The 12,679-nt window shown below is 25.2% G+C and overlaps 2 protein-coding genes and 1 long non-coding RNA gene across 3 annotated transcripts in view; 2 read left to right on the top strand and 1 right to left on the bottom strand.

The window, feature by feature from the left end:
• Window positions 1-3,396: 3,396 nt before the first annotated feature.
• LOC126910397 (copine-8-like) lies at window positions 3,397-9,081 on the top strand. Its single transcript, XM_050692949.1, has 8 exons — window positions 3,397-3,671; window positions 4,468-4,753; window positions 4,826-5,038; window positions 6,389-6,598; window positions 6,879-7,011; window positions 7,581-7,811; window positions 7,993-8,171; window positions 8,723-9,081. The coding sequence occupies exons 1-8, from the start codon at window positions 3,607-3,609 to the stop codon at window positions 9,041-9,043; spliced, it is 1,638 nt and encodes a 545-aa protein (XP_050548906.1). The 5' UTR covers window positions 3,397-3,606; the 3' UTR covers window positions 9,044-9,081.
• Window positions 8,178-8,496, top strand: LOC126910404 (uncharacterized). The gene is made up of 2 exons (XR_007705243.1): window positions 8,178-8,348; window positions 8,424-8,496. It is a non-coding gene; the product is annotated as an uncharacterized LOC126910404 (long non-coding RNA).
• Window positions 9,082-10,569: 1,488 nt separating the features above from the next.
• LOC126910399 (26S proteasome regulatory subunit 7) overlaps window positions 10,570-12,679 on the bottom strand; it is a 3,777-nt gene continuing 1,667 nt past the window's right edge. The window contains exons 4-8 of the mRNA XM_050692951.1: window positions 12,120-12,259; window positions 11,824-11,992; window positions 11,598-11,762; window positions 10,890-11,277; window positions 10,570-10,824 (exon numbers count right to left, since the gene is read on the bottom strand). Coding sequence (XP_050548908.1) covers window positions 10,667-10,824; window positions 10,890-11,277; window positions 11,598-11,762; window positions 11,824-11,992; window positions 12,120-12,259 — 1,020 coding nt within the window. The 3' untranslated portion in view covers window positions 10,570-10,666. The remainder of the gene's footprint in view (window positions 10,825-10,889; window positions 11,278-11,597; window positions 11,763-11,823; window positions 11,993-12,119; window positions 12,260-12,679) is intronic.

Here is a 12,679-nt window from a genome sequence, read left to right as displayed (position 1 = left end):
ATTTATATAATATTTATGAAAATCTGTACTCCCCTTGTCAGGTATTTTAAAATAAAATAAAATACAAAACCCAGAATTTTAACACAAAAATAGCATATTTTTGAATACGGTAGTCATTTTCACCATGAAGACAAGTCCAGAGGTCAAATTTTTTTTTTTTTGATTAAAGTATATTTTATTAGCTGTACTTTAAGATATATATAAAAGTGTCAGTATTTTTGAAACGTTTTCAAAAATTAAATTGAAAATGTCCTAGTAACAATACGCATGTTTAAAGTTTTGACCCCCCTTGTTAAAGGGGTATGATCCGATTTACAAAAAAAGCGTGCCAGATGAAAGGGGTATATCAATATTTATTATAAAAAAATAATAATATANTGTATATGTGTGAGTTTATTTATTTATTGTATCATTAAAGTGTAGTGTATATTAATATACAAGCGATAGAGTAGGTAATTGATTTGACGCTATATTATTTAAACCCAACTAAACGCTAAATTGTACATTCCGAAACAACAATCATATTATGTCAATTGCCACCGGTATTTCTGGTAATCTTTTTATTTTTTTATATCTTAATCCCAACTACTTGGGGTCGGCCACACTTATCCTAAGATTCCACTTGACACGATCTCCCACATCTTCGACATTCACATCAGCTGTCCTCAAATCGCATTCAATAACATCCCTCCATCTCTTTTTTGGTCTTCCTCTATCTCTTCTTCCTTCAACATTCATTTCTATAACTGTTCTTACAGCTTTCGATTCTTCTCTCCTCATACCATGACTAAACAATCTAAGTATATATTCTGTCATCTTATCCACGATTGACGCAACACCTTTACTTCCTTTTATATGCTCGTTCCTTATCCTATCTTCTCTAGTCACTCCACTCATCCAACTAAGCATTCTCATCTCTGCTACACTTATTCTCTGCTCTACTTTCTTATCATCTGCCCAATACTATGAACCAAACATCATAACTGGCCTCACAATTTCATACTGAATTTAAAAACTATAATTAGTATTTATTCATATATTATATTTTAAAATCAAAGAACTACTAATCAGGATATAATTAAAGAAATAAGAGTTCATGATGCTTTTAAAATATTTCACCAATTTCTCTAAAGGAAACACTATCTACAGATTTGCATCGAAGCGTTTCTTATGATAGTGATTTTAATCACTGTCAGNTATATTATATTTTAAAATCAAAGAACTACTAATCAGGATATAATTAAAGAAATAAGAGTTCATGTTGCTTTTAAAATATTTCACCAATTTCTCTAAATTAAACACTATCTACAGATTTGCATCGAAGCGTTTTTTATGATAGTGATTTTAATCACTGTCAGATATCATCTATACTGGACCTAACTATGCCACGACCCCACTGTGCCGCCACCCCACTGTGCTGGGTTTTTTTTTACTTAAAATTACCATAATTTTTTTAAAAATGACCGATTTAATATAATTTTTTTTTTTTTATGGATACCTTAGGTATTCATCTATCATTTTATATACTTTACATTTTATATATTTTTTGTGAACATTTAACCCTTTATAAGCCCACATGAAGGGTTTCAAAATGGTAAGTTTTTTTTTATATGCAAATACTTATTTTTTTAATAATAAGTAATAATATTAAAACTTAGAAGTAATAGAAAAAGTTTAATTGCACATTTGAAAACATCGCGAAAAGTTGATTTAGAAAAGTATATTTTTGTTTCTGATGAAAGTTCCTTGTAGTCTAGTGTGTTTATTCATAAGTAACAAAAATTTTTTATTAAAAAGTACTGCATCAATCCCTTTAAATTTTTGTACCCATTAAAAGTATATGAATATACAACTCCTTTTTATTAGCTTCGATGCGAAGCTGAGAAGGTATTGGTTTTACTAAGATGTGTTTATTTTTTTTTTTTTTTTGTGTCTGTTACCACTTTTTCTCAGCTCTCACCGAACCGATTTCTTTCAATGATACGTCAAAAGATCACAAATCGTATCTAGTCGAAGACATTACCCTCAAAAATTGAAAAAAATTCCCTCGTTCCCCGTAAATGGGGGAAACCTCCAAAAAAATTACAAATTTAAAAATCGCTAATTTTCGAAATTTTTTCAATTTTTTTTACTTAAAAGTGCCATAACTTTTTCAAAAATAAACATATCAATATAATTCTTTTTTATATAGATGCATAATATCATTACCTTTCATTTGGTATATTTATTTCATAAATTTAACCCTTGACCTGCCCACAGGGGGGATTTAAAATGACAACTTTTTCACAAAAAATTTACTTTTTCAACTTAAATTTTGAAACTGTTCCGGAATTCTGACACTTTTATTTATATCTTAAATTAAAGTTAATGTAATCTACTTTATTATGCGAAAAAAAAATTTCGGACTTTATTTTATCTTCACGGTGAAAATGCTACCAAATGCTATTATTATGTGAAAATTCTCGATTTTATTTTTTACATTTTTAACTTTATAATGCTATGACATATTTAAAAGTGTATGGATCAACATTATTTTTTTATAAGAAATAATATTTTCTAATAATCCCTTTTTCATTCGACATACTTTATCTTAATTAGGATATTAATAATGAACTAGCAGATCATGTAGCTTTTGTAATTATCCACCAATTTCTTAGAATTAAACACTATCTACTGATTTGCATCGAAGCGTTTCTTATGATAGTGATTTTAATCACTGTCAGATTAAANTTTAATCACTATCAGATATCATTATACTTGATCCATCTATGCCACGTCACCACTGTGCCGCGACCCCCCTGTGCTGGTTTTTTTTTATAATATCTCCGTAAAAATTACAATATTATATTATTGAATATCAATTTCATACTAAATTTAATTACTTTAATTATTATGTATTCATATATTATAATTATAAATCGGAATAAAATTAAGGGAATAAGAGTTATGGTTGCTTTTGAAATAATCTACCAATCTCTTAAAATTAGACACTATCTACAGATTTGCATCGAAGCGTTTTTAATGATAGTGATTTTAATCACTGTCAGATATCATCTATACTTGTCCCATCTATGCCTCGTTCACAGTGTGCTGCGACCCCACTGTGCTACCGTTTTTTTATGGTATAATTATTATAATATAATATATCCATTAATGCTTCTGTCCCTTGGATTCTTACAGTCAGGCTACTCAATGTACACTGTTTTGGTTTCCGTCTTATCAGATTGTGGTTGGCGCTTAGTCTCGGGAGCTAACTTCCAGACGTTTCCTCGTAATACTGTTAGCATAGATTAAATACACATGTATTTATTATATTACATGTATTTAATCTATGCTGATAGTGATAAATATTATTCCTATTTATTATAGTTTTATAACGTTCTGTTTTTTTTTTTTAGTTTCTGATAAATATTGTCCCGATTCTTATATCCCTAATCGATTCATAAACATTCTAATCAAATTTTTGAGAAAAATGTGTTGCTTATCATTCGTGATAAATTATAAATTTCAAGATGTTACAAAAATTTTGATATTCTACAATATTATATTTGATACCAGTTGTCGTCTCTTCAGATAAAGGCTTAGATTGTATATTATAAATTAAAAATGGCATTTGTTCCTGAATCTGCACCAGTTCCTTCAATAGATGTTGAACTTTCGTTAGCATGCAGGTGAATTATGCTAGATAATATGTATATGTTGTTTCGTTTAAAAAACCAATATTTCAAAATTCTCATTTATCTTTATTTTTGTCTTATTATATATAAGTTTTATACTCTTTATTTATGCTTTAAACAGGTGTTTAATAATCCTGGTAAAATATATACATATGTTTGATATATATCTACTTATATAAACATTATTATCTATTTTTTTTTCCTTAATATATTCCAAAACTATTCTTTTAATTTTAAAGAAACTTAAAACAGTTATTAAGTACATGCCCACAGTAGTTTATACAAAGTATTTGATGTAAAACTGGTTCCTTTGTTTTTCTTCAAATAATACTTGTATTGAACATTTATTATAGTAATAATAGAAATAGAATTTGATTTTTAAATCTTAATATGAAAATTAATGATGCATATTTTAATTTATAAATATTAATACAAATGATTAAAAATGAAGTTAAATGTTATAATTATTTTTATAGAATTCTTTTATTTTTTTAAATTAAGGTTTTTTTATTTATATCCTTATTTTTAATACAAATAAAAATTAATAGAAAATTATAAAATTAAACTTAAAAAAAATTATTTTAATGTGCTTGTTATAAAGAAATGAACATAATGTAATTTATATTAAAAACCTTGACACACACAAAACTACCTAAAAACTTTTGTGTTTGTATACTAATATCAAATATAATTATTAATCCTATTTTAAATTCTTTAAATTTTAATAATTAAATTTTTGAAATTTTATATTTTTATACTATAAATTTGTAATTTAATGGATTAATTTTAGAGGACTATCTGGTTCAGACATTTTATCTAAATCTGATCCTATGTGTGTGACATATATTCAACAATTTAATAAATCTCAGTGGACAGAATTTCATCGTACTGAAACTGTAAAAAATAATGAAGATCCAAATTTTGTCTCTAAAGTACTTATAAGTTATCGATTTGAAGAAAGACAGCCATTAATGTTTGAGATTTATGATTCTGATTCAAAAAGTAAAGACTTATCTGCCCATGATTTTCTTGGAACTGTTACTACTACATTAGGGCAACTTGTAACTACTAAACGTGTAAAAAAATTATTTTGGTTTTTTTCATGATCTCAATAAAAAAATTTAATAAAACTAACCATTATTATTTAGAATAAAATACAATTAAAAGGTCGTGATGATAACTTAAAACAAGGATTTTTAATTATAACTGTTGAAGAGTTATGTTCAAATAATGATGAAGTAATATTAGAATTAAAAGGTCTAAAATTAGATAAGAAAGATTTTTTTGGAAAATCAGATCCATTTTTAGAATTTTTCAAACTTACAGACACTGGAAATTATACTTTGGTTCATAAAACTGACGTAAGTTCACTTTCCTATTGTACAGAATTATTATGTTAATAAAAAATTTGTTTAATTAATTTTTATTATTTTATTGATCTGATTTTTAATTTAGTATTTGATTTGAATTTAAATGCGTACATTATTTTAGTGTTTTTGAATAAAAGTAAAAAAATTTGTTTATGAAAATTTCTCACTTCTTGACAGGGTAGTAACTCAATTAAAAAACCTGAAATATTCAATAATTTTTATAAAAATTAGGGACTGTTGTAATTTTCCTAAAATATTATCCTTTCTTTTAAATTTGATTATTTATAAATATGAGGATTTATGTTAATTTATAATTTTGATCAACTATACATTTGTGGCTTTTCAGTATTGAATAAAAAGTGATTCTTTTAATGCTAGCTACTTCATTTATCATAAAATATTTATATTAAGAAACTTTCTTTTACTATTATTTAGTTTTATATATTTTTCGTTTTATCTGTTATTAATTATTATTAAATTTAATTTTTAGTTAAAGTCTTTTACTATATCTTTGTGTCAGTTATAAATTGTAGGAATTCTGCCCGTATAATTTTTCATTATAGCTTAATGTTAATTTATATACCTTATTAGTTTTCAAACCAATTAAATAATTTTGGCTTGGTTTTTTATAATTTTCAAACTAAGCCAAACTGAAATCAGGGTGTTTTATTATTATTAGTATTTATTACTTGAAATCCTGTTTACTACCATTAAAATTCATTATTTAGTAAAAGGTAGATACTATGGCCTAAAATTAAATGCCCTTAAAAACTTAAAAAGTATTAAAACACAACAATTATAAATTATGCATAAAATATTAATATATGCTCTATACGATTACTTTAAAATAAAATAAAAATAATGATTTAAAATAAAAAAATTATTTTGATTTTTTTGTGTTTATTGATCTAATTTTGCATTAAAAATATTTATAGTTTTAATTAAAAAATACTGCATTTTAAACAAAATGTTTTGTTTATAAATATTTTCCCAAAAAATTAGATTTCCCAACCCAATTTAACTTGTTTCCTCCTTAAAAATACTCTATATAAAAATTCAGGTAGTTTTCATATTTATGGGTAGTATTTTTAAATGGATTTTAGATAAATATCCTCTATTTAACTATGCCATGAACATCAATTTCCTATATGTATTTTTGCTATAGGACTCAAAAGTTCCCTGAAGCAATACCTCACGGTAGTTTCAGGGTGTTCAACACTATGTCGACCGTGTAAAAAAAAAAAAAAGACTCAAAAGTTTGAAAACTGTGTTTTATTAAGTTCTTATTGTGCCCAATATAATAATTTAGATTATTAAGATTCATAATTAAACTTTTTATAGGTTATTAAAAATACGCTTTCACCTCATTGGAAAAGGTTTATTATTCCTATTAAAATACTATGTAATGGTGATTATGACCGAACTTTGAAAATTATTTGCTTTGATTGGAATTCTTCTGGTGATCACAGCCTTATTGGAGAGTTTCATACTACTTTAAAAGGTCTCTTAGAACCTAATGCTACCTTCAAGTGCATAAATGGAAAGAAAAAGGTATTAGATATAAATTGTTAAAATTATTAATTGAGACTCATTTTTTTAAATTATATTATATTTGAATGAAGTATGTGATAATGAGTTCCGATTGTTTTTCATTATTTAAGTTGGTTAAATTTTTAACTAAGTGACATTTTAGTTCTAATTTTAAGCATTAAAATAATTTTTCTAGTAAATAAAATAATTTAATTGTTAATATCACACCAAATTTACTTTAAAGAGTCACTCTATTATATTACTCTTTGTTTCATGAAATAAATTAGTAATTTTATTCTAGGAAAAAAAGAAAGATTATACAGATTCTGGTGAAATATATGTGACATATGCCAATGTTGAGAAAACTTATTCTTTCTTAGAGTATATTCAAGGAGGAACAGAAATACATTGCACTGTGGCTATTGATTTTACTGGTGTTTTTTTTTTAAATATAACTTTGTCAAAAAATTTAAACTATATTATGACATATATAGTTTATAAAGAAGTGAAAACTAAATGATGTTTTATTTATCATGTGTCTCGGTCCTAATTGTTAATTTAATGTTCTTTACCATTTTAGGGTATTTTATGTAGTATTATTATTGGGGCCCATTAATTAACTATGATTCCTTGTTTGAGTTAGCTCAGTTTTAAAAGAACTATTTCTAGCATTCAAATTTTAAGCTAACCAAAAGAATAGCTAATTTTCATTATTTTTTTTTTTTTTTTTTATGAAATTTTCATTTCTGAATGCCTAAAAAGCACAAGATTGTTCTGAGTTCACAAATTAGAATAATTCTAGATAGTTAAATTGTTAAAAAGCTAATTATTAGCTAGGGATCAATTNAATAATTCTAGATAGTTAAATTGTTAAAAAGCTAATTATTAGCTAGGGATCAATTAGTATTAATCCCAACATGGATTACTATAAAAATAACTCATCAATTTAAGTACTTTAAAATTACAAGTATTTTTTATTTAATATTTTTCTACTTATGAATAGGGTCAAACGGACTCCCCTCACATCCAAAATCATTACACTTTATTAATAATTTAACCATGAATTCTTATGAACAAGCTATTTGGAGTATAGTTTCTATAATTGAAGATTACGACACAGATAAACAGTTTCCCGTACTTGGCTTTGGAGCTAAAATTCCCCCTTATGGACAGGTTTCTCATGAATTTTTTGTCAATATGAGTGTTGATAATCCACATTGTTTTAGTGTAAGAGGTAATTATAAACATGAAAAAGTTTATTTTGTCATATTTAAATGTGATGCTCAGAAGGCAAGCTGATTAACTTTACTTTTTTTAATAATAGCCAATATTAGCATGGTTGCATTAAAAAAAGTGGAGTTAATCAACTTGTTTTCCGAGTGCCTCAAATATTAATTATGATATTTGTTAAATAGGTGTACTGGATGCTTACCGCAATTGTATTAAATTAGTTCAATTGTATGGCCCCACAAATTTTGCTCCTGTAATTAACCATGTAACTAGAATTGCACAACATAATCAAGGGGGAAATGGCTACTTTATTTTACTCATACTAACTGATGGTGTCATAACTGACATGCAGGAAACAGTCCAAGTAATTATTTAGATTAATATTCCAGAGGTATAAAATTAGAGGTCAGAAATTTTATTGAATTTGCACCACTAAATTATTCATTGTCTAATATTAAATACCGAAAAATAAGTGTTAATATATTTTAGAGTTAAAAAATGTTATCACATTGGGGACGCCAGTATAGATTGAAATCTGAGAGTAATTAACATCATTATCATAAAACTAATCTTAATTTAAAATATATTTTAATGATGCAAGGTTTCTGTATCATAGATTTACCAGAACATTTTCAAAAGTTCCCCCTCCATGGGCAGACAAAGTTGAATAAAAAAATAAATTTTCAAAAGAAAGAAAAACATCTAAAGTATTTTTAATTTTTTGGTCTGTTTTAAAAATTTTCAATTCTTGAGGGTAATACCTTCAATTAGATATAATTTGTGATATTTTGACATATCATTAACTGAAATTGGTCCAGTGACAGTTGGTATTTATGCTAACAGCAAAAAAAAAAAAACAGTAAAATGAATATCTCATTTCACATCAAAGTTAAAAATATTTTATTTACTTTGTAGGCAATTGTAACAGCATCAAGATTACCAATTTCTATTATTATTGTGGGAATAGGTAATGCAGAGTTTGACTCAATGGAAGAATTAGATTCTGATAAAAAGATGTTAAAAACAGTTGATGGTGTTAAAGCTGAGCGTGACATTGTGCAGTTTGTGCCTTTCAATAAGTATTACAATCAGGATCCTAGTGTTGCTAATCTATACTTGGCTAAAGAAGTATTGGCTGAAGTTCCTAAACAGTTTTTGAGTTACATGAAGAGTAAGGGTATTATTCCAAAAAATCAATCTGCAAATGTGCCAAACATTGAAAATTTAAAAATTTAATGTGTGTGAATTTGATCAAATAAATTCAATTATTTTTATTATTTATTAAGCTAAAACTATATTAATCACTTAATGATTGCTGGTCGCTAAAGATATATATCAATGCTTGTTACCAAATAGTAAAATTCCAAATTATTGCTGCAAGCATCTATCAAATTTTTAAATGTTATTATATTTTTTTAAATCTAAATTTTGTGATACTTTGATATGATCAAAACTTATATTATAAATTTTGTAATTTTATTGCTAAGTTTATTTTTTTGTGTCAAGTTAATAATGTAATGCATTTTATTGTCTTGTTACCTAATGATTATGTTTAAAACTATTATAACTTATATTTTTAATTGCTTAGAAATTAATATAATTAATTATTGAATTTAGCCAAAATGTTCCGATATTGAAATCACATATTATTTATGATCAATTATTGTTTTAAATTTATATTCATATTGACACGCTATATTGTATGTATTGAGAATTTATATTTTATTCATTGGATATAATATCCTTTTATTTTTATTAAGTCATTTTATTGTATGTGTAATTAATTTAATAAAGTATTTTTAAAATTACTATTTACTTAATTCAAATGACCTTCTATAAATATGGCATATCTTCTATCTCTATATAATACAATTCTATAAATACATTAGAAATTTAAGTAATTTTAAAAGGTCTAATACATTAGTGCTTATTTGTTAATAGAAAAACATAAACTAACAATTATTCTAATCTTTTAGCAAGTGACTCCAGCATAATTTTAGCAATGAACATTTTAAAAATGGAAAATTAATTAATTAGGGACATACAACTACAGAAAACACCAACATTTTTATGTTGCATCATTATATATATCTTTAATCTGAAAAAATACATCATAGTGCTTTTTAGTGTCATTGTTGATATTTTCAAAAGTTTGTAGAACATTCGAAATAATTGTGTGGTAACGATTATGTTCGTCAATTTGGCAACACTGCTATTTTAACAAATATTTACATAATCATATCTGAAACGGGTTTGTGGTACAAGTAATTTTTATGGATTTAGGAATTCTTTGTAATCATCCGCTTAGGGTTAGTCTACTGTGATTTAAAAGAAAAGCATAAACTAACAATTATTTTATTCTCTTAGCTAGTGATTTGTAGTGTATCAAAAATGTTAATATCACTTGTAAAATCTTCTACAGAATTATATTCCACTATTTTTTCCAATTTTAACTAAATATTTTGAAACTAGCTTTTCTAATATAAGAAAATGTTGTTTTACACTGTGCTTATAAAATAAACTATCTATTCAATTAATATTACTAATTAATTAATATTAGACATTTTTAGACCTTTGTAAATTACAGAACACATCTTGTATTACATAATAAGGCTTTGTAGTATACTTGAAAAAATGAATATTTTATATAGGTAATAATTTTTATTTATTTTGTTTGTATAATTTTAATTTTTTTATTAATTTAAAGATTTTATTAAAAATTTTAATTGTTGCATATTAAGAACTAACATGCTATAAACACATGAAATTTAAATTTTGTTTTATTTAAATATTTTAGAAATTATTTTAAAAAAAAATTCTTGTATAATAAGAATAGTTTTTAAATAAACTATTATAAAATTAGTTATAAGTCATGTATCGCGGAGTAGATGAAAATTTAGCATATGATTTAATAACTTTATTTACAGCTTCTAAGAAATCCTTTTCAGTAGCAACCTTTCTACGTGCTCTAATGGCAAACATTCCAGCTTCAGTACAAACTGATCTAATTTCAGCACCTAACATAATTATATATAAAATGATACTGAAAGATTAAAATTGAACAATTATTTGTGATTAGTACCTGTACTATTAGGACAAAGCCTAGCAAGTAATTCAAAACGAATATCACGTTCCACACTCATAGCTCTAGCATGAATATTAAAAATATGGGTTCGGCCTTCTAAATCTGGTAATCCAAATTCAACTTTTCTATCTAAACGTCCTGGTCTCATTAAAGCTGGATCTAGTGTGTCAGGTCTATTTGTAGCCATCAATACTTTAATGTTTCCTCTAGGGTCAAAACCATCCAATTGATTAATAAGTTCCAACATAGTTCGTTGCACTTCATTATCACCACCAGCTCCATCATCAAAACGAGCACCACCAATTGCATCAATTTCATCAAAAAATATTAAACAAGCTTTTTTACTCCGAGCCATTTCAAAAAGTTCACGCACCATACGTGCACCCTAAATTTAAATAAATTCAAATTATTAATAAGAGCCTTCCTATAGAGACAAAAGTCAATATAATTTAGGAGAGAAACTAGTAAATTTCAACATATTTTTTGTAAAAAACTATAATGTTTAATATTACACTTATTACAAATGTATTTATTTAATATTAAAAGCTTTCAAAAATTATAATACATAAGAAACTTTTAAATAATAGTATTTATAAGTATTAGTGAACTTTAGTTAATCTACTTTTGAATCCTATTCATTTTTAAGAAAATTTTATTTTGAGTATTTTTACTTTTACTAATTGTTTACTTATTAATGTAATTTACCTCTCCAACATATTTTTGTACAAGTTCAGAACCAATAACACGAATAAAACACGCATCTGTTCGATTAGCCACAGCTCTTGCACATAGGGTCTTACCAGTTCCAGGTGGCCCAAATAATAATACTCCTTTTGGAGGTTCAATCCCCAAATTGACAAATTTTTCAGGCTATTAAATTTAAAAATAAATATTATAAAAATCTATTTAGGAGAAAAAAATTTACACTAACATGTAATAAAGGAGTTTCTACAACTTCTCGTAATTTATCAATTTGCTCTTTACAACCACCAACATCAGAATAAGTGACATCAGGCTTTTCTTCTACTTGCATCATTGTAACAGTTGGATCAATTTTTGGTGGTAAAGGAATGTGTATTTGATATTTATTACGATCCACACTAAAAAAAAATTAACAGCAAAAATTATGTTACTTTCACTAAAAAAAATATTGTACTAAATTTATTCAATAAAATTGTTTATTATTGAAAAAAATATTTCTATTTTAGAAAAAAAACATATTTTTACCCAACACGCATTCCTTCTTCAATATCAGTTGGAGCTACAGAATCAGCAAGATCAACAACAAACTTTGCAAATTGTTTCACATTAATGATATATTTAGGATCATCTGAATCAGCGTTTATAATTTTTGTACACCTAGCCACCTAAAATAAAATTTGATTAAGGTACCATAATTATAAACATGGATAACAACTTAAATAATTTCGTTTTTTAGCAAATTTTCTTATATCTTGTAAATTATTTTATCTATATCTAACTTTTTTTTAGTATGTTGAAAAAAATAATTACAGAAAACAAAAATATTATGAGATCATCTTTGAAACTTTAATTAAACTTAAAATTTGACTTTAAAATATATAAATTTGGTTAAGGTTTTTAAAGTAATTTTATAATACTTTTGATTTCTAAAATCACTAACCTTACAAATTTTTGAAAAAAAATTTATTATAGGCGAACTAACTAGATATGGTAAAAATGCTCAAAAAACTAAAATCATTTTCAGTCCTATCCTTGATTATTAAAAAGAAATATCGGAAATTTTACAACCTCAATAAATAATTATT

This window comes from Daktulosphaira vitifoliae, unplaced genomic scaffold (genome assembly GCF_025091365.1).
Source record: "Daktulosphaira vitifoliae isolate Bord-2020 unplaced genomic scaffold, ASM2509136v1 Scaffold_1, whole genome shotgun sequence".
In the NCBI taxonomy this organism is placed as follows: Eukaryota; Metazoa; Arthropoda; class Insecta; order Hemiptera; family Phylloxeridae; genus Daktulosphaira; species Daktulosphaira vitifoliae.
The sequence above is the reverse complement of the archived record's forward strand: the minus strand, read 5'-3'. Positions and strand labels throughout refer to the sequence as shown.